This window comes from Hypanus sabinus, chromosome 19 (genome assembly GCF_030144855.1).
Source record: "Hypanus sabinus isolate sHypSab1 chromosome 19, sHypSab1.hap1, whole genome shotgun sequence".
Lineage (NCBI taxonomy): Eukaryota > Metazoa > Chordata > Chondrichthyes > Myliobatiformes > Dasyatidae > Hypanus > Hypanus sabinus.
Genome location: NC_082724.1, coordinates 17952407 through 17977425, shown reverse-complemented (window position 1 = coordinate 17977425; position 25019 = coordinate 17952407). Strand labels below are relative to the sequence as shown.

At 39.8% G+C, this 25019-nt stretch overlaps 1 protein-coding gene across 2 annotated transcripts in view; it reads right to left on the bottom strand.

The window, feature by feature from the left end:
* Positions 1-25019, bottom strand: part of hdac11 (histone deacetylase 11) — a 106368-nt gene that overhangs the window by 54761 nt on the left and 26588 nt on the right. For both annotated transcript variants that reach the window (XM_059944106.1, XM_059944107.1), the window contains one exon: positions 22939-23055. In XM_059944106.1, coding sequence (XP_059800089.1) covers positions 22939-23055 — 117 coding nt within the window. The remainder of the gene's footprint in view (positions 1-22938; positions 23056-25019) is intronic.

Below are 25019 nucleotides of genomic sequence, written 5' to 3'. Positions count from 1 at the left end.
GGAGGGAGTCCCTGATGATGGATGCTGCTTTCCTGCACAGTGCTCCGTGTAGGTACTCCCAATGGTGGGGAGGTCTGTATCCATGTCCACTACTATTTGAAGACTTTTGGTTCTTTATTATTATTTATTTAATAGTTCCAAGAAAATACACCACTTTATCAAAAATCACACACATCAGACATTGATCAACCACATTCATTTGGTCAGAACTATGGAAGTCTATTTCTGGAAACCTACAGCACAAATGTGACCCCTTCAGCCTGTCACACCTATACTACTTTTGGAAGAACAGTCATGGTTTGCCCCATATTCTCAGTTTTTTCCTAAGCCCGGAAGTTCAAGAAACTTCCTAACAAAATTTAGGCAATTTCCACCACCCTTTTCAGAAATAGCATTCCAGATCTCTACTATCCAGTGTATAAAAGAATTCTCCATCTCACTTCTAGATCTTTTGGCAGTGATTTTGAGTCCCAAATCTTTCATATACTTGCCAGAGGAAATATTTCTTTAATGAGTCTATCAAAATACCTTATCATCTTGAAAAACCATTACATCACCTCTTAACTCTCACTATTCCAGAAAGAAAAATACTAACTTCTCTCTCTTTTCCTCACGGTTAAAATCCTTGATGAATCACCTCTACTTCTTTGCTGTAAATCAATAGCTGCTTATCCAAGCTTCAAATCCAAGAGATTCACCCACTCTTGAGTAACCATTATTCAATAATATTACAATAGAACAACACTAATAGCAGACATTCTGCTCTACAATTGGTCACACTCAATTGCCTTAGGTCACCATCTCCAAACTGAAATAAGCAGATATACTTCCAAATCATACACAACGAATATTAAAAGATATGCACACAAACCAAGGCCATTAAACACTCTGTGCAATAGGCGCTTCCTCCATAATGAATACAAATTGTCTAAGGAATAAATGAAATTATGTCCTGTGAAATCCCAAGGCTGGGAGTTTCCACCAGTTTTAAGATAAACAAATATAATCTTCATTCAAGCACAGCAACTAGAGCAATTTCAAGAACATGTAAAATAGTAAGCTTTTCACTTACAATGCACATTTATGCCTATCAATAGGAGACAGTAATACAACGCAAGTTTCAGTGACGGCTGTTCCTTGTGAAATGTGACAAATATTGCAGCTTAGCACCAAATGACATGACCATTTGCTCCTGGTCTGAAACTGATAACAACGTTGGGAGACACCCAGACAAGGAGATTCACATGATTCAGGCACATGACAGTTTTGTGGATATGTTCAAGTAGTATTTGAACACTCCATGTTCTGTGTTCTTTTAAGCTACATATTTTTTTACATCAGAGTAGGGATAAATGGTGCAACCTTGAGTTCTTTATTGCTCCAGTTGGTCTATGAGTTTCAAACAAAGTGAAATGTAATTTCATGACAAAGTAACATATGTGGTCTAGTTCCCGACACCGATGAATATGAAATGCTCGTCGTTTCAGGTTTTCAGTACCTAGCATTTTCTTCTTTAACTACAGGAAAGCATGACCAGAGTCAAGTTCCATACACATTAACTCCATACAAGTTACCAAAAATTTAACAGCTGTACAATCTTAAGACAAACTAACTTAATTACCATTCACGCACATCAGCTATGTACAGCGCAGTAGTAATGTGGTGAGCACAACACTTTACAGAACAGGTGACCTGGGTTCAATTCCAACCATTGCCTGTCATGAGTTCGTATGTTCTCTCTACGACTGTGTAGGTTCCTCCAGGTGTTCCTGTTCTCCACCCCCCCCCCCCCCATGTACCGAAGACATAGCAGTTGGCAGGTTAATTGGTTATTGTAAATTGTCCCCGTGATTATGCTTAAATTATATCGAGGGATTGCTGGGCATCGCAGCTCAAAGAGCCAGAAGGGCCTATTCTTCACCATATCTCAATAAATAAACTCTACAGTGCCTTCAGGTGACTAAATGGTGATTAAAATAGTTTACTTTAAGAATATGGTAGAATTGGGGTAAAATCTGTGGATTATTGTGTCAGAATTCCTAACAATGTGGAGAAACAGGTGATCTTGGGGGTCCAGATCCATAGGCTCCTCAACGATGCCACACACATCGATAGGATGGTTAAGGCGGCATGCGGTGAATTAGCCTTCATTAGTTAGGAGATTGAGTTCAAATGCTGCAAGGTAATGTTGCATCTCTATAAAACTCCTACGTTAGAGTATTGTGTTCAATTCTGGTCACCTCGTTATAGGATGGATGTTGAAACTTTACAGAGGGTGCAGTGGAGACTTACTAGAATTAGAGATCATGTCTATGAGGAAATGTTCAGTGAGTTATGGATTTTCTCTTTGGAACAAAGGAGGATTAGAGGCAACTTGATAAAAGTGCATAAAATTATGAGAGGTACGGATGAAATGGACAGGCAGTACCTTTCTCCCAGGGCAGTATTGACCAATATCGGAGAAAGTGGAGTAAAGTTTAGGAGGGATGTCAGAGGTCGATATTTTACACAAAAAAAAATGGCAGATGCCTGGAACACGCTACTGGTGGTGGTAAAAGATGCAGATACAATGGAGGGATTTAACAGCCTCGGATATTAAAAAGACAGGGGATTAAAAAGAAGTGGTAGAGGCAGGTTCGATATTGCCATTTAAAAAAAAAATTGGATTGGTATATGGACAGGAAAGGAATGGAGGGTTATGGGCTGAGTGCAGGTTGGTGGGACTAGATAAGAGTAAGTGTTCGGCATGGACTAGAAGGGTGAGATGGCCTGTTTCTGTGCTGTGATTGTTATATGGTTATATTATTGGCTATGCAAGGGGGATAGATTGATCAGAGAGCAACTTCATGTAGGTCAGCACAACCTCATGGGCCAAAGGGTCTGTACTGTGTTGTACTTTTCTATGCTCTGTGTTCCATCTGCTGCTCCTTCAATTGCCGCTCACACCAACATTGGGCCAAACTTAATAACCATCTAACTGTGATGCCAATTTCCACGACTCCCCCACGAGATGCTGGTTAACCATTTCTCAGCCACACTCTCAAATGCAATTCCCAATCAGGTCTCTGAGCTCTGCAATTCTTAACCTCTGACCACTGGATTTCTCTCCACCCTGGCCTGTCAGATCCACCCACTGTTCCAAATGCTCTACTTGGGATAGAAAACATGCGGCAGTCACTCAGAAACATCTATGCCACTGAGCCCTCCGGCAAGTGCAGATAAAGCAGTAGTAGAGTTTAAAAGTCCACTGATCTGTTCCAATATTAAATTACTTTCAAGATTGTCTAATGTAATTTCCAGTACATAAGTGTAAAGGAGAAAAAAAAACTGTTACCCTGGATCTGACTTAGCATTTAAAAATAAATCAATAAAATAAAGAACACAATAATGATAAAAAAATAAGTGACGCTAGGCACAGGGGTATTTGTACATAAAATGACTGACAGGAAATGATAAAGCTGTGCTGATTGGGTGCGGGTGTTGATCAGCCTTGCTGTTTGGGGAAAATATTTTTGAGTCTGGTGGCCCCTGATGGGAGTGGGACAAACAGTTCATGAACAGGATGGGTGGGATCCTTCATGACGTTACTGGCTCTTTTCTGGCACCCTCTGTATACACGTCCTCACTGATTAACTACAAATTTTAAAAATGAACAGATGAAGAGATTATAACATTTCTCCAAAGATTTATTCTAATGAAAGTTTAGCATTACCTTTCCAGATTTTTGAAGGGTAACGCTCAACATTACACAGAACCACTTTCATCCTAACCATGTTGGTGTGACCTGGCGTTTTAATGGGAGTCAGAAGCACAGACGCAAACTCTGGATAGAGCTGTAGAAAGGTCAGAAACCTTGGTAAATTTTAAAACTCATGGAGCCTTATTCAGAATAGTTAAAGTGTGACCAAGAGTAGGAAGTAGCTCAATGTAGCTGTGCTGAAACACTCCTTAAAACAAAAAGACTAACCATCCTCTTGTTCCCATACAAAAGTTAAAGAAATAGATGGGTAAGTGGTGGGAGTGAAATGAAACCAAATCCCAGTATGTGTCCTTGTCAATCAGTGCTAGAAAATGAGGGGAGTTATATGTGTGTACAAATCAGAGGACAACTAGAGCAAAGCCTCACCCATACATATCTGGTGGCAGGAAATGAAGAATTGCTTTGGTAGACTGAAATCTCCCCCAATGAGCCCAACACTGTTAAAGGCCCAAGAATTTATAGGTTTCCAATTGCCGTAGATTTAGACTTTCACTATATAGAAATAGGTCCTGTGGCCCTCCTAGTCTGCAATGATTGCAAGACACTTAGTTTTCACCAGACCTTCACTCATCCCATTAAATTTTCCTAATGTTCCCATCACATTCCACCTCACCTAATCACAACGTGAATTTGGAACAGCCAAGTCATTTACCAGCCCATGTCAACAGAATGCAGGAGGAAACCAAAACACTAGGGGTAATTCATAAAGTTATAGGAAGAAGATGCAAAGCTTCATATAACAGTATCCATAATCATTTTGCTGGAGACATTAGCACCCCTAGTTGCACCGTTTTGGCTAACAATTCCTCAATTCTTTAACCAATTTAGTCCTAGAGTTCACATCTAACTCAGAACTTACATTATTTTAAACAATAGATAATTTAAAAAAAAATTTCTCAGTCTAATCCTTGGTGAGAATCATCTTTGAAAATCATATTTGAAAAAAATTTTCTTCTGAAAATGTGATTTGATAAGAACATAGACACCCCCAAACCAAACTTCAACTCTATCTCTGCTCTTCTAACTGATGGGTCACCAGTTGCCGGTGAAGTGAGTAAACTGCGGCAGACTATGAGGAGCCAGGAGCAGATGAGAAGGCTGCATCTCCACACAGGAGAGGAAGGGTACACTGGTTTCCTGCTTTCAGCACTTCAGCATTCTCCTTACAAGGCAGAATGCTGAAGTGCTTGTTTCCTCTAATTAACTACATTGCCAGATTTGGTCATTATACTCCCCCACAACACCTGTCCCCTGTCAATGACATCACTGAAGCTGCACATTGGCCATCACCAATTCCTCTATCCAGCCATTCTCCTCAGCAACCTCCAAAAAAAATAGAACAAACTGCAATTTTTCATCCCTGCGGTTTACATTTTTTCTCTGCTTCATCTGGTAACATTATTTCATACAACATAGAGAAAGGATTTTGACACTTTCTGAAGTTGCATTGAAAACAGCATATATGCTGAATTTATACTAAGGGGGTTGCGATTGTTTCACAGTAGCAAGGCAATAAGCAGCACACACAAAGTGCTGGAGGAACTCACCAGTTCTTCCAGCATTTTGTGTGCCTGTTCCTTTGGATTTCCAGCATCTGCAGATTTTCTCGTGTTTGTAGCTTATTGATAATGTTTTGTTGAGCACGTTGATTCATCATTACGCTCAATGTGAAGCAGTCAAGTTGCTCTTCCAAGAAATGTTGCTATAAATTTGCAACAGGAAGGCCAGGGTACAAAAGGGCATCATTAATGCCACATGTTGTCATTTGTTCTGTTCCAGGAAACCCAAGCTGGTAAATCTGCAAATAAACACCAACACTTATTCTCCGGCATAACTTCTCGACAGCTTTCCAACACTATTCTCTCTTGCGGGCATTATACTTTTTAAAATGTGTATAATAAAGATGAGAAATGCTGCAACCATTAGAATACGTGCACTGTAAATCAGTAAGCCTCTGATAACCCAAAATTAAATTAGGATTCAAGGATTACATCAATATTTTGCATGACTATCAAAAGTACATTAAGCATAAAACGCTATCAGTTTACAATTAAAGATAACCAAAAGTTAGTAGCACATCATAGTGAGAACTGTCAAGAGTTGCTTTGACTTTAAACAATGAAATAGGTGATGTGATGCTTCTACATTTTTGATATCCATATATTGATAGGGTGAAAAGTAAACTAACGGAGCCAAAGATGATGACAATCAAATACCAGTGTATGACAAAAGACAAACAGAGAAAGCCTCAGCAACAAAAGAAATCTATTTCTCCAAGGGCAAGATAAGAATATTAATTTAATTGTCAAAATCATAAAATACCGTTCTTGGTAAAGTGAATGGGAAGAGATTGTATTGTTTAAAAAAAACAAAAGATGCTGTTTCACAGTTATTCTCCAGGAAAGAAAAGGTCACCCTTTCCTGGACTGATTTACATTTCAATTTCGGCCGGTGATCTGATTAGAAACACCGTCAAATTCAGAATTTATTTTTATGTATACAACTGCCTTTCATTCTTTCATTTTATGCCTCCTGCCCTTTTGGTTCCTTCGAATAACTTAATCTCTTAAAATTTCTTATTTAATTTCTTATGAATTTTAAATGCTTTCCACTTAATAGACATTGACCTCCAGGTTTAACCAAGTGCTAGACATCTCCAACTTCTGACCCAAATGAGGCCCAAATGTTGGGTATTGTTTCTCCCAATTAACTGTTTCTAAATATACCATTTTAAGGCATGCATGATCCCATATGCACATAAAACTAGAAGACATAGGAACATAATAAGGCCATTTGGGCCATCGAGTCTGTTCTACCATTCAATCATGGCTGATTTATTTTCCTTCTTAACCCAATTCTCCCACCTTCTCCATGAAACTTCTGACTTCTTTCCAAATCAGAACCTATCAACCATTACTTTAAATATATCCATGACTTGGCCTCTAGAGCCAACTGTGACAATGAATTCCATAGATTCACCATGTTCTGTCCTCATCTCTGATCTAAAGAGGTATCCTTTTATTTTGAGGCTATGCCCTCGGGCCTTAGTTCCTCCCACTCTCGGAAGCATCCCCCTCACAGGTTCACTCTAATGAGGCCTTTCAAAGTTCGGTAGGTTTCAATTAGCCCCCCCCCCCCAAATAGTTCTAAACTCTGCGAGAACAGGCCCAGAGCCATCAAACTCTCCTCATATGCCAACACTTTCATTCGTAGGATTATTCTTGTAAAACTCCCCTGGACTCTCTCCAATGCTAGCACATCCTTTCTTAGATATGGAACCAAAACTGCTCACAATACCTCAAATACAGTCTAACCAATTCCATCTCTAGCTCATTGTGCTGAATTAAATTTGAATACTTCCTCAGTCTGGTTCACCATTTCAGAACACTGCTTGTACTTCTGTAATTGTTCATTCAACACAGTCAAAGCTAATTTTATTTTGTCTGGGATAAGGGGTCTGTAAATGATCTCCCAAATCCAACAATGGGAGAGGATCCAAAAATTTGCAGTGAACATTTTTATATGCCTGTCAGCACATCTTTAGAGTTCACTGTAATTTCCTGGCAAATGCATTTTTTAAATAGACAACCAGCTAAATCATTAACTTTGGAACTACGCATACTTGTCTACAAAGTATTTAGGAAATATAATGAAGAAGCTAAGCATCTGTTAAAGGTACGATGAGTGATCAAAATAATACGACAGCTCTAATGAGATAAATTTCTAAATACTTCAAAGATTGAACCCATGAAAAGGAGATTTTGCACTTTAAGACCAGACATCAAACAGACTCAAAATACCAGAATCAAACCTCCAAGACAAAGCAAAGCATTTTTAAGTAAAGAAGCACACAAGAATGGACTTCAGTTACAACTGCAGATGCTGTAGATCAAAGATTATGTACACGACACTGGAAGAACTCAGCAGGTCAGGCAGCATCCGTGAGAAAAGAGTAGCCAACGTTTCGGGCCGAGACCCTTCATCAGGAATGGGGGGGGGGGGGAGAGATGGCCGAAGCCCAGTAATAGAGATAGGGGAGGGGGAAGGGCTAGAGGTGCCAGGTAGAGAATCAATCAGAGGAAGGATAAAGGGGGGAGGGGATAAGCATGAAAGAACTGTAGAGATAAAGGAGCAGAAAGTTGAAAGGGGAGAGGGGCAGAGAGGGACCTAGGATGGGGGGAGGGGGAGGGAATTAACAGAAATTGGAGAATTCAATGTTCATACCACCAGGCTGGAGGCTACCCAGACGGTAGATGAGGTGTTGTTCCTCCAACCTGAGTTTGGCCTCATCATGGCAGTAGAGGAGGCCATGTATGGACATATCTAGATGGGAATGAGAGGCAGAGTTGAAGTGGGTGGCAACTGGGAGGTCCTGTTTATTGTGACGGACGGAGCATAGGTGCTCGACGAAGCGGTTCCCCCAATCTGTGTCGGGTCTCGCCGATGTAGAGGAGTCTGCACCAGGAGCACCGGATGCAATAGACAACTCCAGCAGACTCGCAGGTGAAGTGTTGCCTCACCTGGAAGGACTGTCTGGGGCCCGGAATGGTGGTAAGGGGGGAGGTGTGGGGACAGGTGTAGCATTTGCGCTTACAGGGATAAGTGCCGGGTGGGAGTTCTGTGGGGAGGGACTTGTGGACCAGGTAGTCATGGAGGGAACGATCCCTGCGAAAAGCTGAGAGGGGTAGGGAGGGAAAGATATGCTGGGTGGTGGGGTCCTGTTGAAGGTGGCGGAAGTTGCGGAGGATAATGTGTTGGATCCGGAGACTAGTGGGGTGGTACGTGAGAACAAGGGAAACCCTGTCCCTGTTGTGGTGACGGGAGGATGGGTTAAGGGCTGAAGTGTGGGAGGTGGAGGAGATGCAGGTGAGGGCATCTTTGATGACGCCAGAAGGGAAAACACGATCCTGAAAGAAAGAGGACATTTGAGAAGTACTGGAACAGAAAGCCTCATCCTGGGAGCAGATGCGGCAGAGATGGAGGAACTGGGAATAGGGAATGGCATTTTCGCATTGGGCAGGGTGGGAAGAGGTATAGTCAAGATAGCTATGGGAGTCAGTGGGTTTATAGAAGATGTCAGTGGACAGTCTGTCTCCGGAGATGGAGACCGAGACACCTTTTCTTTCTCCTTTTTCAGAACAATGCTCTCTGCTAATTCCCAGTTTGCCCCTTAGTAATCAATAATTACTTCCCTATCCTATGCAGGCTGGAATTATGTCTCTACCAAAGGGGACTTAAGGCAAATCTCTGAAGAGTATTGCTAATGGCTGGGGTCACTCGTCTTGTAAAGACACTGCCCAGAAGAAGGCAACGGCAAACCAGTTCTGTAGAAAAATTTTCCAAGAACAATCATGGCCATGTATAAGACCTTATCACCTCCATCATAGTACAAGGCACTTAATGATGCATCTCTAGCAAATACAGCACTTGCCCCTTTTGCATTCTCTTACACCAACCAGAGATGCCTCAAAATGTGGTCTCCTCATTACTAGAGAGACTAAAAATGAATACTGGGTGGCCACCTCCATTCTGTTTGTGAGAGTGATCCTGAAATTTCAGTTGCCTTCAAATTCTTTATCTCATTCTCACTTTGATCACTCCAACTTTGGTTCCCTACATCGTTGCAATAAAGCCCAGTGGAAGCTCAGCGAATAACATTTCACCATCAACCAAGGTATTCAAGCAAAAATGTCCATATAATCAGTCTTTTTCTGTGTATGTCAGAAATAGACAGTTCTAATTCAAGGTCATCCACATGTAACACTAATTAGATTTTTCTCTCCACAGATTCCATCTGGTTTAGTCAGTATTTCCAGTGGTATCTTCTATTTCAAACAGCAACTGCTGTGTTCTGCAAATCATAGTTCCATCTTTTTATTTTGCTCCTGCTATCCTTAGTCATTTCCTTCTATTTACATTCATCCAGACAGATAAACAAGCATTTATCACTGCATCTTGGACAGCGCCTGCAGCATTTGTGTCACCTTCTCAATATCGATCTCTACCCAATTACAGCTATTATCTCTACCTGACTTCCACTGCAGATTAAAACAAACTTTCTGTCATAAAGTTATCCAACCTATCTGACAAAGATGAAAGCAGAGACTAGGTAATGTCCGTGCACACGTCGTACTGCATGACATGGGCCTGAAAACTGAAAAACAAAACCACTTAACATTTTTGGTCAATAACCTTTCAATCGGAACTCAAAGGTCATCAATCTGTAGTTGACCTGCTGAGTACTTATTTACCGATTTTCGTTTCTATTTCAGACTTACTGCATTTGCAGTTTTTGATTTTATGAACTCCTCTGACATTTTTGATCTGTTCTGCCAAATCTGTCATATTTTACTTCCTTCCAGGTCCACTGAGATACACTGTATATTGTCAAGGGAAACATTGTTTAAGGTCAAACCTTCATTTACACTTTAAGGCAAATTTAATGGATGCTCAAACATTACTTTGAAAATCGTATAGGGGAAAACAACTCCCCCACAACTATTCCCCACTCTGACTATTTACTTCTTCTCGCCTGCCTCTTGCCTCTCCCTGGTACCCCTCCTCTTTCCCTTTCTCCTATGGTCCACTCTCTACTCCTATCAGATTCCTTCTTCTCCAGTCCTTGACCTTTCCCACCCACCTCATTTCACATACCACCTTTCAGCTAGCTTTTCCCCTCTCCCCACCTTTTTCTTCTGGCATCGTTCCCCTTCCTTCTCGGTCCTGAAAAAAGGGTTTCCGAATGATACGCCAACTATTCCCCTCCATAGATGCTGCCTGACCTGCTGAGTTCCTTCAGCACTTTTGCGCTGCTTTGGATTTGCAGCATCTGCAGACTTTTTTTAATATAGTACTGAGGAGTTGTTCTTATTTGCTTAGCCAATATCCAAAAATATGATTCATCTTTCATGTTTTGCTGCCTACAATAATTCTTTAATGTTATTGGTTTCTATCTCTACTTAATTTCCTAGCTGTTCAAAGCCTGTGATACCTTTCAACTGATAAGCAGCAACCCTTGCCAGGAAAGTGGTAGTTCAGCCATAAAGATTATATTTTCTAATTAATTTTCTACGTCTCTTTATAGAAACATATTGTGTACAAATTGATTTTCCTAGTTCCAGTATTACAATAGCAGCTATCCTTTAAAATTACTAAAGCACTTCAAGAAGCCACGAGGTTGAAACAGGTTATATAAAAATGAAAGATCTTCCCTTTAAAAGCAATCTCTGCAAACTACAGCCATTTGAGCACCACAGTAGTATCGCAGTTAACACAACGCTATTACCGCTGGGGTGTCGAAGTGTAGAATTCAATTCCACCTTCATCTACAAGGAGTCTGCACATTCTCCCCATGAAATGCGTGGGATTTCTCTGGATGATCCAGTTTCCTCCCACATGCCAAAGACAGACCGTTTAGAAGGTTAATTGGTCATTGTAAATTGTCCAATTGGGGGGCAGGGGGGTGTTGAGCGGAAAGGCTAAAGAACCAACTCCACACTGTATCTCAATACATAAATAAGTAAACATAACCACAACATCCCTGACAATATCAATGTGATTCTCTACCATAAAGAGTAGCAGAGGACATGCATATACAATATAGTCCCCAATCTGAAAATAAATTTTATTCTTGTCTCTCAACTTTCAATAAAGGACTGAAATGTTTTACTGAGGGCAAAGTCATATGTCAAAAAATGTAATCTTTTATTATACTGCTATCTCAAGTCCCGCTTTATCCCATATGAGATACATCGAGAGTAAATTCCAAAATGCAGGAGAAATATATGCAAGTCTTAGAAAAGGATGCTTTTGTGACTTCCAATCAGCAAAAGGGTCTTGATGTTTTGTTGAATGTGTCTCCAATTTTAAAAAAAAAAATTATAGCTCACTGATCTAGGTTTCCCGTCATTTCTATGACTGCTTTATGCTTTGCCTTTCTGATTAAGCAATGGATTCAGAACAAGTAAGAGTGACTATTGATTTTTCAGTTTCCAGATCCACATCATGCACTGTGAAGAGTGCCCTTCCAAAAAAAGTCAATGCAGCTTCTTAAACAGTATGCATAGATTTGGTGAATGTCAATATTTGCTACACAAAATCTGGATGCCATTTCCTGCATCTACAAATTTCCAATTGAGTGATAAATATGTACATCATGAAACATTAATATCACATTTACACTTCATAATCATTCTAATATTTTTGTAAGATGACTATTAATGCTCTTAAAAACTTAGAAAATTTAATATCCAGATTCCTCTGGGATCTTAATTTGTATTTGGCATTTGATTCTTAATCCCTTATTTATAGCATGCGAGCTTGATTTTAGCAATTAAGAGAAGTTTGGATGGGTGCATGGATGGTAGGGGTATAGAGGGCAATGATCCCGGGCAGGTGGATGGGAATAGGCAGTTTAAATGGCTCGGCATGGATTAAATGGGTCAAAGGGCCTGTTCTTGTGCTGTACTTTCTATTATTCTATTTAAATTGGTTGGTCAGCAATTTCTTTTAGTTTGACAAAATACAGTATCAATATTAAAAATACTATGTTAACAATACCTAGATCCTAACTAATATTGTAATTTTCTTCTATGGTTTCTGTCTCCTCCTCATTCAATACTATCCACTTGTGTGCATTATTCCATTTTATGTTTTTGCTTTAAAACTTGCATTGCTAAACTCTACTACTCCACAATCAACTAAATAATATCTTTTATTCTTCTATGCCTTCTAACAAGTATACTCAAACCTTAGTTCATTCAAATTCTCAAAAATAGTTTGTTCTGTTCTTTTCATAAATCGAAACTCTTCTCTGTGGAGAAGAAGTCACAAGAAGTCAGCCATATTGCGCTTGACCTTGTTCTCCCACAGTCATGGAGTCATACAGCATGGAAACAGGCCATACAGTTCACCATGTCCATGACAACCAGTAGTCACCCATGCATATTAATCTCATCGTCCAGCATCTGGCTTTCTGTGCCTGTATAATTCAATTTGCCTCTTAAATGCTGTTAATAACTCTGTCTTCACTACCGTCTCTTGCAGAGCATTGTCGATACTCATCTCTCTATGGGTAAAAAAAAGGTCTCCCTCAGATTTCCTATAAACCTCCTACTCCTGAACCCAAATCTATGTCTTCTAGTATAACCCATCTCTGATAAAGAAAATAAATATTCCTGTAGTCTGACATATGTGTAAATTTTATATGCCTCAATCACATCCCCTCTTAACATCTTCTACTCCACAGTGCACAAACTTATCTTCTCCTCTCAATAAAAAAAATCCTCCCCAGGTAACATCCTGGTGAAACTTCTGGACACCCTTTCCAGCACTCCTCCTTGCTTTTTGTCTACCCTTCTCAGGAGAAATTGCCATATTCTTCTCATAGCACATTTTCTAAAAGTATAGCTACAACAACAGGCGTAAAATCAGATAAGAACGATTATTTGTGTTGTTGCTCAAGTTTGACATATGTAGGTTGATTGATAAATGTGATTGTATTCCATTGATTTACCTTCAGCAAACAAAGACCGAGTGCTTAAAATTTTCCTCCAAAAGATGTAGTAGGAAGGATACCATTTAGTATAAAACATTTAATTTACTGTTGAAATTTTCTCTTTTCTATTATGTTCTTTCTGATTTCCTAAAATCAGTCCAACATTCAAGTTAACTGCAAAACACCACAAAGGAACTATATTAAATTATAAAGATAATAACTACACAAGGCTGATTTTTACCTGCATACAACTGATTGAATATTAAAATTATTCCAAAACTCCGAGCTTACAGAAGATCTCCAAAATTGTTCATTATTTCATTTTGCAACAGTCAAACTGCTAGAAACATAGCAGACTCAAGGATTCGAAGATTAGCCCAATCCTTTGGCTGAGGTAATAATCATAGTGATAGTTATTGAAAAGACATTAAAGACAGAAAACTAAGTACAAAGAGGTAACTAAAAACAGGAAAATATTGATTCTACTTCTTGTTAGCCTATTTGTACATATAATCTATAAGACAGAAAAGAAATTTAAGGCAATTGAAGAAATACTGCACATCATGTCTTGACAAGCCCACAGGGGAAAAAAAGCATATACTTCTCATCTCTGTATTTGAAAACTAAGGTATTAGTATCAGATTACTTGGTTAATTGAAAAGGAAAATCAGCAGATCATAAAGGAGCTACATGGCATCTTCAACAATTTCAAATTTAATTACTGATTACGTAAGAGCTATTAAAATTATGAAGAAACACACACAAAATGCTGGTGGAATGCAGCAGGCCAGGCAGAATCTATAGGAAGAAGTACAGTCGACATTTTGGGCAGAGACCCTTCGTCAGGACTAACTGAAAGAAGAGATAGTAAGAGATTTGAAAGTGGGAGGGGGAGGGGGAGATCCAAAATGATAGGAGATGACCAGAGGGACAGGGATGAAGCTAAGAGCTTGGAAGTTGTTTGGCAAAAGGGATACACAGCTGGAGAAGGGAAAGGATCATGGGACAGGAGTCCGAGGGAGAAAGAAAGGGAGAGGGGAGCACCAGAGGGAGATGGAGAGCAGGCAAGGAGTGATTGTGAGAGGGGCAGAGAGAGAAATAAAGAGAGAAAAGAGAAAATAAGAAAGGGGGGATTAAATAAATAAATAGATTAGGGATGGGGTAAGAAGGGGAGGAGGGGCATTAACGGAAGTTAGAGAAATCAATGTTCATGCCATCAGGTTGGAGGCTACCTAGACGGAATATAAGGTGTTGTTCCTCCAACCTGAGTGTGGCTTCATCTTGACACTAGAGGAGGCCATGGATAGACATATCAGAATGGGAATGGGACGTAGAATTAAAATGTGTTGCCACTGGGAGATCCTGCTTTCTCTGGTGGCCAGAGCGTAGGTGTTCAGCGAAAGTCTCCCAGTCTGCTTCGGGTCTCACCAATATATAGAAGGCCGCACTGGGAGCACCGGATGCAGTACTGTATATCACACCAGCTGACTCACAGGTGAAGTGTTGCCTCACCTGTAAGGACTGTCTGGGACCCTGAATGGTGGTGAGGGAGGAAGTGTAAGGGCAGGTGTAGCACTTGTTCCACTTACAAGGATAAGTGCCAGGAGGGAGATTGGTGGGAAGGGATTGGGGGGGGGGGGGGGTGGAAATGAATGGACAAGGGAGTCACGTAGGGAGCGACCCTTGCTTGAATTTCTAGCATCTGCAGATTTCCTTGTGTTTGCGAAAATTATGAAGAAACAAATACATGTTTGCCCACCATATGTAATGGGTTAACAAACCAAAGATCATAGATCAAGATGTTGAAAGAAAGTTACAGATTCAAGCAGATACAATTAATGTACAAATTACCAGAGGTCCATGAACCAGTCCTCATTGAAGGATCAGAGGTGGGGAGGGTCACTAACTTTAAATTCCTGGGTGTCACTATCTCAGAGGACCTGTCCTGGACCCATCATATAAATGTAATTGCGAAGAAGGCATGGCAGTGCCTCTACTTCCTTGGCAGTCTGTGGAGATTTGGGGTGACATCAAAAAACTTGAGAAACCTCTATAGATGCATAGTGCTAAGTGCATTGGTTGGCTGCATGACAGCCTGGTATGGAAAGACCAAAGGAAAATCCTACAAAAGGTAGTGGATTTGGCCCAGCACATCACAGGTAAAGCCCTCTCAACCACTGAACACACCTACATGAAATGCTGTCATAGGAAAGAGCATCCATCATCAAAGATCCTCATCGCCCAGGCCAAGCTCTTTTCTCTCTGCTGCCATCAGGTAAAAGGTACAAAAGCCATAAGGCTGATTTATACTTGTGTGTCACATCAGTGCCGTAGGTAACGCGTACCCTACGCAGTACCTATGCTGTACCCTACGCGCGTAGGGTGACGTGCACCTCTCCAGAAAAGTTACTCACTCGTCGCGGCGACACAGACCAGAACAACTCTGATTGGTCCACTTGGTAGCATTGTATCTCCTCCTACGCATTTCCAGTTGCTTCTTCTCCGCTGTGTCTGTAGGCTGAGTGTACACCAATATGAAACAGATGAACCAAATCATCAAATCTACCTCCTGACATGCAAAAACGTTTGAAGTGCATTTCCTCGTCCATGTCTCTCACGAAAAAACTCAACACAGTGGCATAGAAACCCCATCGCCAACTAGCGTTTTGGTGCACAACAATGCATGCTCACAACAGCATAGAACGATGCAGAAGTGAAAATCAGGGCTGCCCCATAGCCTGTACACACAAGTATAGATCAGCCTTTAGGACTCGCACCACCAGGCTCAACCATCAGGCTCTTTAACAAACGAGGATAACTACACTCATCTATTGAGATGCTCCCACAATCAATGATCTCACTTTAAGGACTCATTATCATATTATTTCATGCTCTCATAATTTATTGCTATTTATTTATATTTGCATTTGCACAGTTTGTTGCCTATGTTCTTGCTCTTTCATTGATCCTGTTTATAACTACCATTCTATAATTTGCTGTGTATGCCTGCAGGAAAAAAACAGGGTTGTATGTGGTGACATGTAGGTATTCTGATCATAAATTTTTTTAAAACTATTTTTGAACCCAAGGATGGTCAGACCATAAATATGGACCAAACCTTGTTGGTTAATTCCAGTGGTTCTTTGGCAGGCATTTACTTGCACAATGCAGGTACAGTCCCAGACTTGGTGATGGATAAATGATATGTTTGACGATATGCTTTTGCGGGCCATGAACTGAAGCTCTACAGCACTTACTCTGGGGTATCCATTCAGGATTAGATATGGCATAGGCTCAATCTATCATTTCAAGGGAAAATTTACAGCTGCAAGAAATAGATTAAAATACAACTGGAATTGGCTTAATATTGTCACGTGCTGAGAAACAGTGAAAAGCTGGAGTACGCACTGTTCATACAGATCTAATCATTACACACTGAATTGAGACAAAAAAGATAAATAATAATGTAGAATGAAATGTTACAGCTACAGAGAAAGTGCAATGCAGGTAAACAATAATGTGCAAGCTCATAACAAGGTGGATTCTAGATTAAGAGTCCAACTTAAAAGACATAGGAGCAGATTTAGGCCATTCAGCCCATCGTCTGCTTTGCCATTCCATCCTGGCTGATTTATTGCCCCTCTCAACCATCAAACTAGGAGACCGTACTAGGAGTCTTACAGCAGAGGGATGGAAGCTGTCCTTGTGCCTGGTGGTATGTTTTTCTAGGCTGTTGCATCTTTTGCCTGATGGAAGAGGTCTTTGATTATGCTGGCTTCTTTACTGAGGCAGTGAGAAGTATATAGAGTACATGGAAGGGTGGCTAGTTCGGAGTGTGATGTGCTGAGGTACAGCATGTGCACAACTCGTGCAGTCAAGTGCAAAGCCATTGCCATACTAAGCAATAAGCATCCAGATAAGACTTTCTATGACACATTAATAAAAAATTGGTGAGGGTCAACAGGGATATTCCAAATTTGTTTAGCTTCCTCGGGAAGTAGAGGCATTGGTGAGCTTTCTCAGCTGTGGCGTCTACATGGTTGGACCAAGCCAGGCTATTGGTGATGTTCACACCCAGGAACCTGAAGCTCTCAAACTCATCACTGTTGATTTTGGCAGAAGTATGTGAGCCATCCTCCATGAAGTCAAAGACCAGCTCTTTTGTTTTACTGACATCGATGGACACCATGTCCACGACACCATATTACTAAGCTCTCTATCTCCTTCCTGTTTTCTGGCTCAGTGGCGTCATCTGCAAACTTGTGGATGGAGGCCTTGCATTTGTGAGTGTACACAAGTTAGAATTACAAGTTACATTTTTGAAAATTACTTGTTTTTGCAGTATTGGTTAAAAATACTTTATACGGCTAATATTTCACAAAAATGTTTAAATTTATTTGACTTTTTAAAAATAGTTTCAGGGACATCTAGCAGTATTCTGAAAAAAAACAGCACCTAATAAATTGGAAGGCTAGAAGAGTGATGGTGCCAAAACTATTGTTTTTTAAATCAGGGATTTTGTGGGTAGGTGTTTGTTCTGACCCGGTTACATGAGTTCACTAGGCACTGGTATCCCCTGAAGGCTTTGCAGGTACAACCCTATGGACAAGGTTAAAAGTGGGAATAGTACATCCAAGTGGTAAATATGGGCAGGGGTTCCATACAGCAAAATTTACACCTAAAACAAGAGTAGGACAAGGATTGAGCAGGGTTACTATAAATCAATGGGGATTCAAAATTATTGGATTAGGACTTGCTGGGAAATGCCTGCAATTCCACACTAAACTTGCAGCATTTACACTCTGCAGCTGCACAGAAGAAGAGGGCAGCTCTCCAAACACAGAAGCCCTAAACCTGCTGGTTTCCCGCTTACGATGAGATATCCAGCAAAAACATGAACTTGCTGAATGCTCCACAAATGCACATCTGAATGGAAAGGAATGGCTGAGAGGGTAAGATTATAAAATAGTCTTGCAATTATTGAATTAAGTTATTTCAACTCTTCAAAATGGTTACATGTATTTAATGTCATTTTGTTTCCACCACTTTTAAAAATATTCACTATTTCAATCTTCATAGATTGTAGTGATTCTGAACAACAGGATGTTCAGAAGTAAAACCAGATGACAGAGCAGGGGTAGTGATCTGCAGGCAGGCTTGTTCTGACTCACTTTTGCCACTGGGTCAGGTAGAGCCAACCTCCACCCGGTCTCACAATTCTCGGTCGGTCCTTTTGTATCTGGAATGTGCAGAAGCAAAACAGAAAACCTCTCAACTCATCAGCAGCAAAAGCATTCTGATTTGAACATGTAATATTGCACCACATTGGTAATCTTGTGGCAAGACATGATGAATCCGTTGATTAAACCTGCCTGAAAAATGTTTCATTGCCGCATTATGCCATCAGGTCAGAGCGCTGTGAGGTCAAGAGGACAGCTGCTGTACGTTGATGTTCTATTTCAAACAAAGCATTTGTTTTCAACCCAATTCTAGCTGGCGGTTTTAAAATATGAAACTGGTAATAAGACATGACAGGCAAATGATTAGATGTTTATGTTCCAGAATACTGGTAATTTTGTAGAAGATGATCCAGATCTCATCACCCATTGTGCCACAGGCTGCTTTGTGAGGAGGCCCTCTTGTTGAAAAGATCCTGGCAGGCTTCTCAAAGAGCACAGCTGGGTGCAACGCATTGCCTTTCCTCATAGCTGTCAGAGTTTTTAATAATTTTTAAATAATTCTGGCATTCACCAATGCTTAAAAACTAAAAGTCAAATTAACGGGTTTGTAAAACTGGATAATCCAAACACAAGACACATTTTTAAAATTATTAAATCCAAAAAACAATTGCAAATTTGTTTTTTTACTTGATTCACTTTTAGGACTTAAACCTTGCTGACAAGGCCAGCATTCATTGCTCACCCCTAATTGCCCATGAGAAGGTGAAGGTAAGCTGCTACATTTGTATTTTTAAGCCACTACCAACCTTTTAGTGAGATAGCATCAGAGTGTTATTGGGCAAGAAGTTCCAGGATTTAGAGCCAGCTACAACGACAGACCTGTAATGTACTTCTGGAGCAAGGACAATGTGCAATTTGCAAGAGATGGTAACCACAATGAAATTCTGCCCCTGTCCTGCTTTGTGGTAAGGATTGTGGGCTTAGAAGTATTGTGGAAAGTTCTGGTCAAGTGAAAGTAGTGCATTTTTCAGATGGTGCACACTGTAGTCACTGTGGGCCGGTGGAGGGAGGGAATGAATATTCAGAACAGCATTCCATCAACCATTCTGATTTGCTGCTTTGTTCTGGATGATGCAAGCTTCTTGTGAATTGTTGTTTCTGCATTTGTCCAGGTAAATGGAGAGCATTCCATATTGTTCCTGTTTTGTAGCCTGCTAATGGTGCACAGTCACCTTAAACACTAACTCAGTTCCTCTTCCGAATGATGCAGCCTAACCTGCTGCATATTTCTAGCACTTTCTATTGTTGATTTAGACCTGTTCAAGGGTTCAGATGGCAGAGTCTCTATAGTATGAGCTTTGAGCATGATCATGGTCAGGCTGTTGCTGGAGTAATAGCCTAAGGAAAAGTTCTAACTATTTAGATGCTGCTCCCTGCATTTGTCTAAAGCAACTGGTGTCCAAATTCAGTGCCTTGGTCAATGTCTAATGGTTCATCCAGTAACCAAAGTAACAACTTCTACCTCCTAATATCCAGACTTAGAATTTCCACAAAAATTTTTGGTTCTCAGATCCAATATCAAGTTTGGGAGGCAATTTCCCAGCATCACTGGGCTTTGCCAATGGACTCTCATGTGGAATCCAACAAAGGACTATGGTAATATATTCAATCCCTAACCATTTAGTAAATCCCACACTGACTGCACAATTCCAGAACTTCTGGACCATTGCAACAGCCAGTAAGAATTCTGCCAAATATTTCCCAGTAGCCATAATTATTATTGGTGATAACTTTCTTACATACCACAGTAAATTTCAGCAGAAATTATCAGTGATTAATGAATTAGTAATAATTATGGATTTTGTTTTGTTGAAATGGGATTGAGTTTTGTTCTTTACTTACGTGCACTCACTGTTTATCATCAATTAAATCATAACAGAGACAGATTGAAATAATTGAAGCATTTTAGAAAAACTGTTCAATCAGTATTAATCTTTAAAAAGACAATTGGAAAATATAATCATTTAGAAATAGTATTGTTCTTGCTACTGTTTACCACCCATATACAATGGATTCCATTTAATTAGCCCATCAGTTAATCTGGGCAGCCACTTATTTGGGACTACTCTTAAAGAAAAAAACTAATCAAGAAAATAGACAGGATTCCCTTCATTTATTTGGGATACTATGCCGCTTAACTGAGGCAGCAGACAGTTGTCAGTTTCTAACTAGCGTCAGTCGCGTGCACTTGTATGGCCAATAGACACTACACCGTGCTTAGAGCGAACAATTCTTAAATAGAGTCACTTGCATGTTTGTGTTGAAAAAGCAGTGATTATTTTTGTCACTAATAATTGGCAAGAAGTAAGACAATTCAGAACTGTTTTGCTCACTGCAGTTTCAAGCATTCTGGCTTAGAGATGCCAGACATAGCCAGGAATAAAAACGAAACTATTTTCCTACTTCAACAAGTTAGAAACTGCGAAGAACTGACAATTGAAGGTATCAACAATCAATTCGAATGCTACAATGAAAATGAAAGATTTGGGGGATGCAATCATTAAAAGCATCATTTGAAGGCAATCCATTATCTGCACTGGGGTCTGCGCTGATTTTGTTAATTTACAGTCAATCAAAAGAACACGGCAGGCAATTAATTTAGATCACTTTGTAGAAATCTATTTTCACTTTGACACAAAAGTCTTTTTCTGTTGATTAGTGTAAAAAAAGGCCAAATTAAATCCACTATGATGCAATGTTGTAAAACAATAAAACATGAAAATTTCCAAAGGGGGTTTGAATACTTTATATAGGCACTGTAAAAAACCAAGGCGCAGTACTGCATGACAAAACAATGGGTGTGACATAGATTCACTACCCCTCTGTAATACACACCAGAGTAAACATTTCAAGTGCAGTACACAACTGCAAACAGATTTAAAAGATCTTTTTCCATATGTTAATTTTTAATATACTCACTTCTCACAAAACAACAATCTGTTAGTTAAACTTAACAAATGAAAATTTAAATGAAGCATTGCCCAATTCTTCCATAAAAGTTAGATACAATAAAGTACAATTTGAAGAAAAACCATTTCAAATAGGAACGCTTTTGAGTACACAGAACATTTTGGAACATTGCCGAGAAGATGACTATGAATGAATTTGGTCTCAAGTTTAACAGTAACCAACAAAACAATAATAAATGACATGGATATTCAAAATTTGCAATGCATTGATAGAATGTACAGATCACATTCAACCCTAGTGTAGAATAGAAAACCTTAAATTATGTGTATAGTTTTTGACTGCCATCGTTACCAGCTCTTCTTCTTATTAATCAATATTTTCCATCAACTGCTTAATATCTGGTTAATACTATAGCCTGCATGCGGAGTTATCATAATGAATGTGAAACGACAAAATAGTACAAACCCATATATCCACTCACAGGTATTTATATTTTTCAGAAAAGCTGACTGATGAATATTGGCACTAATTGCAAACCAAGTTTATGAAATACTGCATCAACAAAACTAAACACTTAGCATGGATAAGAATACAAGAGCAACATACTGTTTCACAGCAAACAGCAATTACAGTACGCTATCACTATACACTCTTCTGCATTGAGATACTCTCCAAAATAGGAGAGAGAAAATTTAATGATTTCTTTCTGATTTCTAGTCCATCTACCCTTTTATAGTTGATCAGGAAATCAAAGGCTAGATTTTCCTCTACCTGGGATTTGTCCAATTGAGCAACCAATTAATACAGTACCATCCCCTGAAGCTGCGATCTCCCTGGCAGCTACTCTCAATGCATTAACTTGAATGAAAGCATCGCAACTTATCATGTGCAGATATCTGTTGGAACATTATCAAAGCTTCACTTTCTCAAACCATTATCTTCATCTGGATTTTATCTATGTCTGCTAAAGCATGACTGTTCTCTGGATTAAGCCCACATTATATGGTAAATTCAGACTGATAGGAACATTTTAACAGTAAGATTTCTGCTCTGTCAAATGTGTGAGCAGGTAGAACTAAATAGTAAAGACAGGTGCCATGAATTACTTACAAGTTTGGCACTGTGCTGTGTAAAAACTAATTAAATATTCATGCACATCAATATTTTGCTTAATATGAACATGGGGATTGCATTGCAAAATTGAACTTGCTTGGAATTAATTGTTAGTGTTGAGAACCATTTGAGCATTAGTATGGAAGCACTTTATTCTTGTTCTCTGAATATCCATATCTGTTATTTTGATATTTCAACTTTACAGGAGAGAGAGTGAACATTGGTCAGTTGCACTGTATTGTAAGTACCAAGAAGGTTGAAAAGAGAGGACAAAATTAGATATCCCCCCCCCCCCCGGGAAATCTACTGCAGAACCAAATTTTGGTGGAGAATGATCAAGTTCAAAAACAAATTTACACATGTGCACAACTCATCATGCCCAGTAGTGACCATGCCCTCAAATAAAATAATTTTCTCACCATTATTGTTCCACCAGTCTGCGTCCTGAACGGTCTCAGTACTTTCCGCTGGATGATAAAATTAGGCAAGAATGCCACTGGTAGTATTTCGGTAATAGTGGCAACTATGAACGACCACTGCAGAACAAAAATTACAAGAACATTAGGTGTCTCTGCAACAACAGATCTATTTTGCGTCATGATAAAAGAAATATTGGGTCCAAAGTTCAAATGGATGAAATTACCACCAGAAATGTATTTGAATGCTATTCTTAAATTCCATTCATTTAAACCTGCACAAATGATATACAGATAATGTTTCATTAATTGTAAAGAAGCATATTGACTACTAAAATTAATAACTAATTATAAATGGATAATAACAAGTTCAAACTTATACTTGGGGGGAAATGCATACTATATGCAAGATAATTTGTCAAATATATCTTGGATCATAGCATTTTTTAATTTATTACAGATACAATTTCTATTATTCTACACATTAGTGTATAATTTAAAGAAACAAAGCAGTAAGCAATGGTAATTTTTAAAAACAAATTGCAACAGTAACCTTTAACATATTTTAACTTCGTGGTTATGGATGACCACCACCAATCTTTTTTCAAACTGCTGCAAAAAAGAAAGAGCTCCCTGTTGCTCACGCAACACACGCAAAATGCTGGAGGAACTCAGCAGGCCAGGCAGCATCTATGGAAAAGAGTAAACAGTCGATGTTTCAGGCCAAAACCCCTTGTCACAACTGGAGAAAAAAAGATGAGGGGTCAAGAGTTAGAAGGTGTGGGGAGGGGAGGAAGAACCACAAGGTGATAGGTGAAACTGGGGTGGGGGGGGATAAAGTAAGGAGCTGAGAAGTTGATTGGTGAAAAAGATACAGGGCTGGAAAGGGTAAATCTGATAGGAGAGGACAGAAGGCCATGGGAGAAAGAAAAGAGGGGAGGAGCACCAGAGGGAAGTGAGGGGCAGGTAAGGAGATAAGGGGAGAGAGGGAAACAGGAATGGGGAATGGTGGTGGTGGGGGGAGGGGGAGGCATTTCCAGAAATTTGAGAAATCGATGTTTATGTCATCAAGTTAGAGGCTACCCAGACAGAATACAAGGTGTTGCTCCTTCAACCTGAGTGTAGCCTCTTTGCAATAGTAGAGGAGGCCATAAACTGACATGTCAGAATGAGAACAGGAAGTGGAATTAAAATGGGTGGCTACTAGGAGATCCCGCTTTTTCTAGAGGACGGAGTGTAGGTGCTCAATGAAACGGTCTCCCAAGCTACATCGAGTTTCATTGATATACAGGAGGTCACACCGGGTGACCCCAACAAACCACAGGTGAAGTTTTGCCTCAGCTAGAAGGACTGTCTGGGGACCTGAACGGTAGTGAGAGAGGAGCTGCAGGGGCAGACATAGCATTTGTAAGTGGAAGTGCCAGGAGGGAGATCAGTGGGAAAGGACAAATGGACAATGGAGTCACATAGGGAGTGATCGCTGTGGAAAGCAGGAAATGGGGGGGGGGGGGAGATGTGCTTGGTGCTGGGATCCCCATTGGAGACGGCAAAAGTTCCATCTTACCCTTCCCCCCCACTTAGAAATTATTCCAATCCAATCAAAACCAAACCAAAATATTGTTTTCTTCACTATCCAACATCTCCATAAAACTGAGACGCAAGTCTTTCGACAACAGGATAGACAACATCTTTGTTTTAAATGAGGGTGAGAGAAACAAAAACTCCTGACAGTAGTTAATTTACAATTTTCTTGTAACAGCAGTGCAGTGGAATGGGTATATTTGTTAAATTATATTAATTAAAAAACAATGTCAATAACTGACCCTAGAGATTCTGTAGATGTTGTACCCTACTACTGTGAATCCAACATTAATCAGTAAATCATAATCCCAGCAATAACATTACATGTTTTCACAACATTGTACGAGATACAGAATGTGGAAACAACATCTTCCTACTCATACACTGGATGGAAATTCTGCCTTTAATGTTTATGAACACAAAACACATATACAAACAGTAAGCTTTCTGTAAGCACATACAACAAGCCAAAACACAAAATCATAAACACTAATTGAAAAACA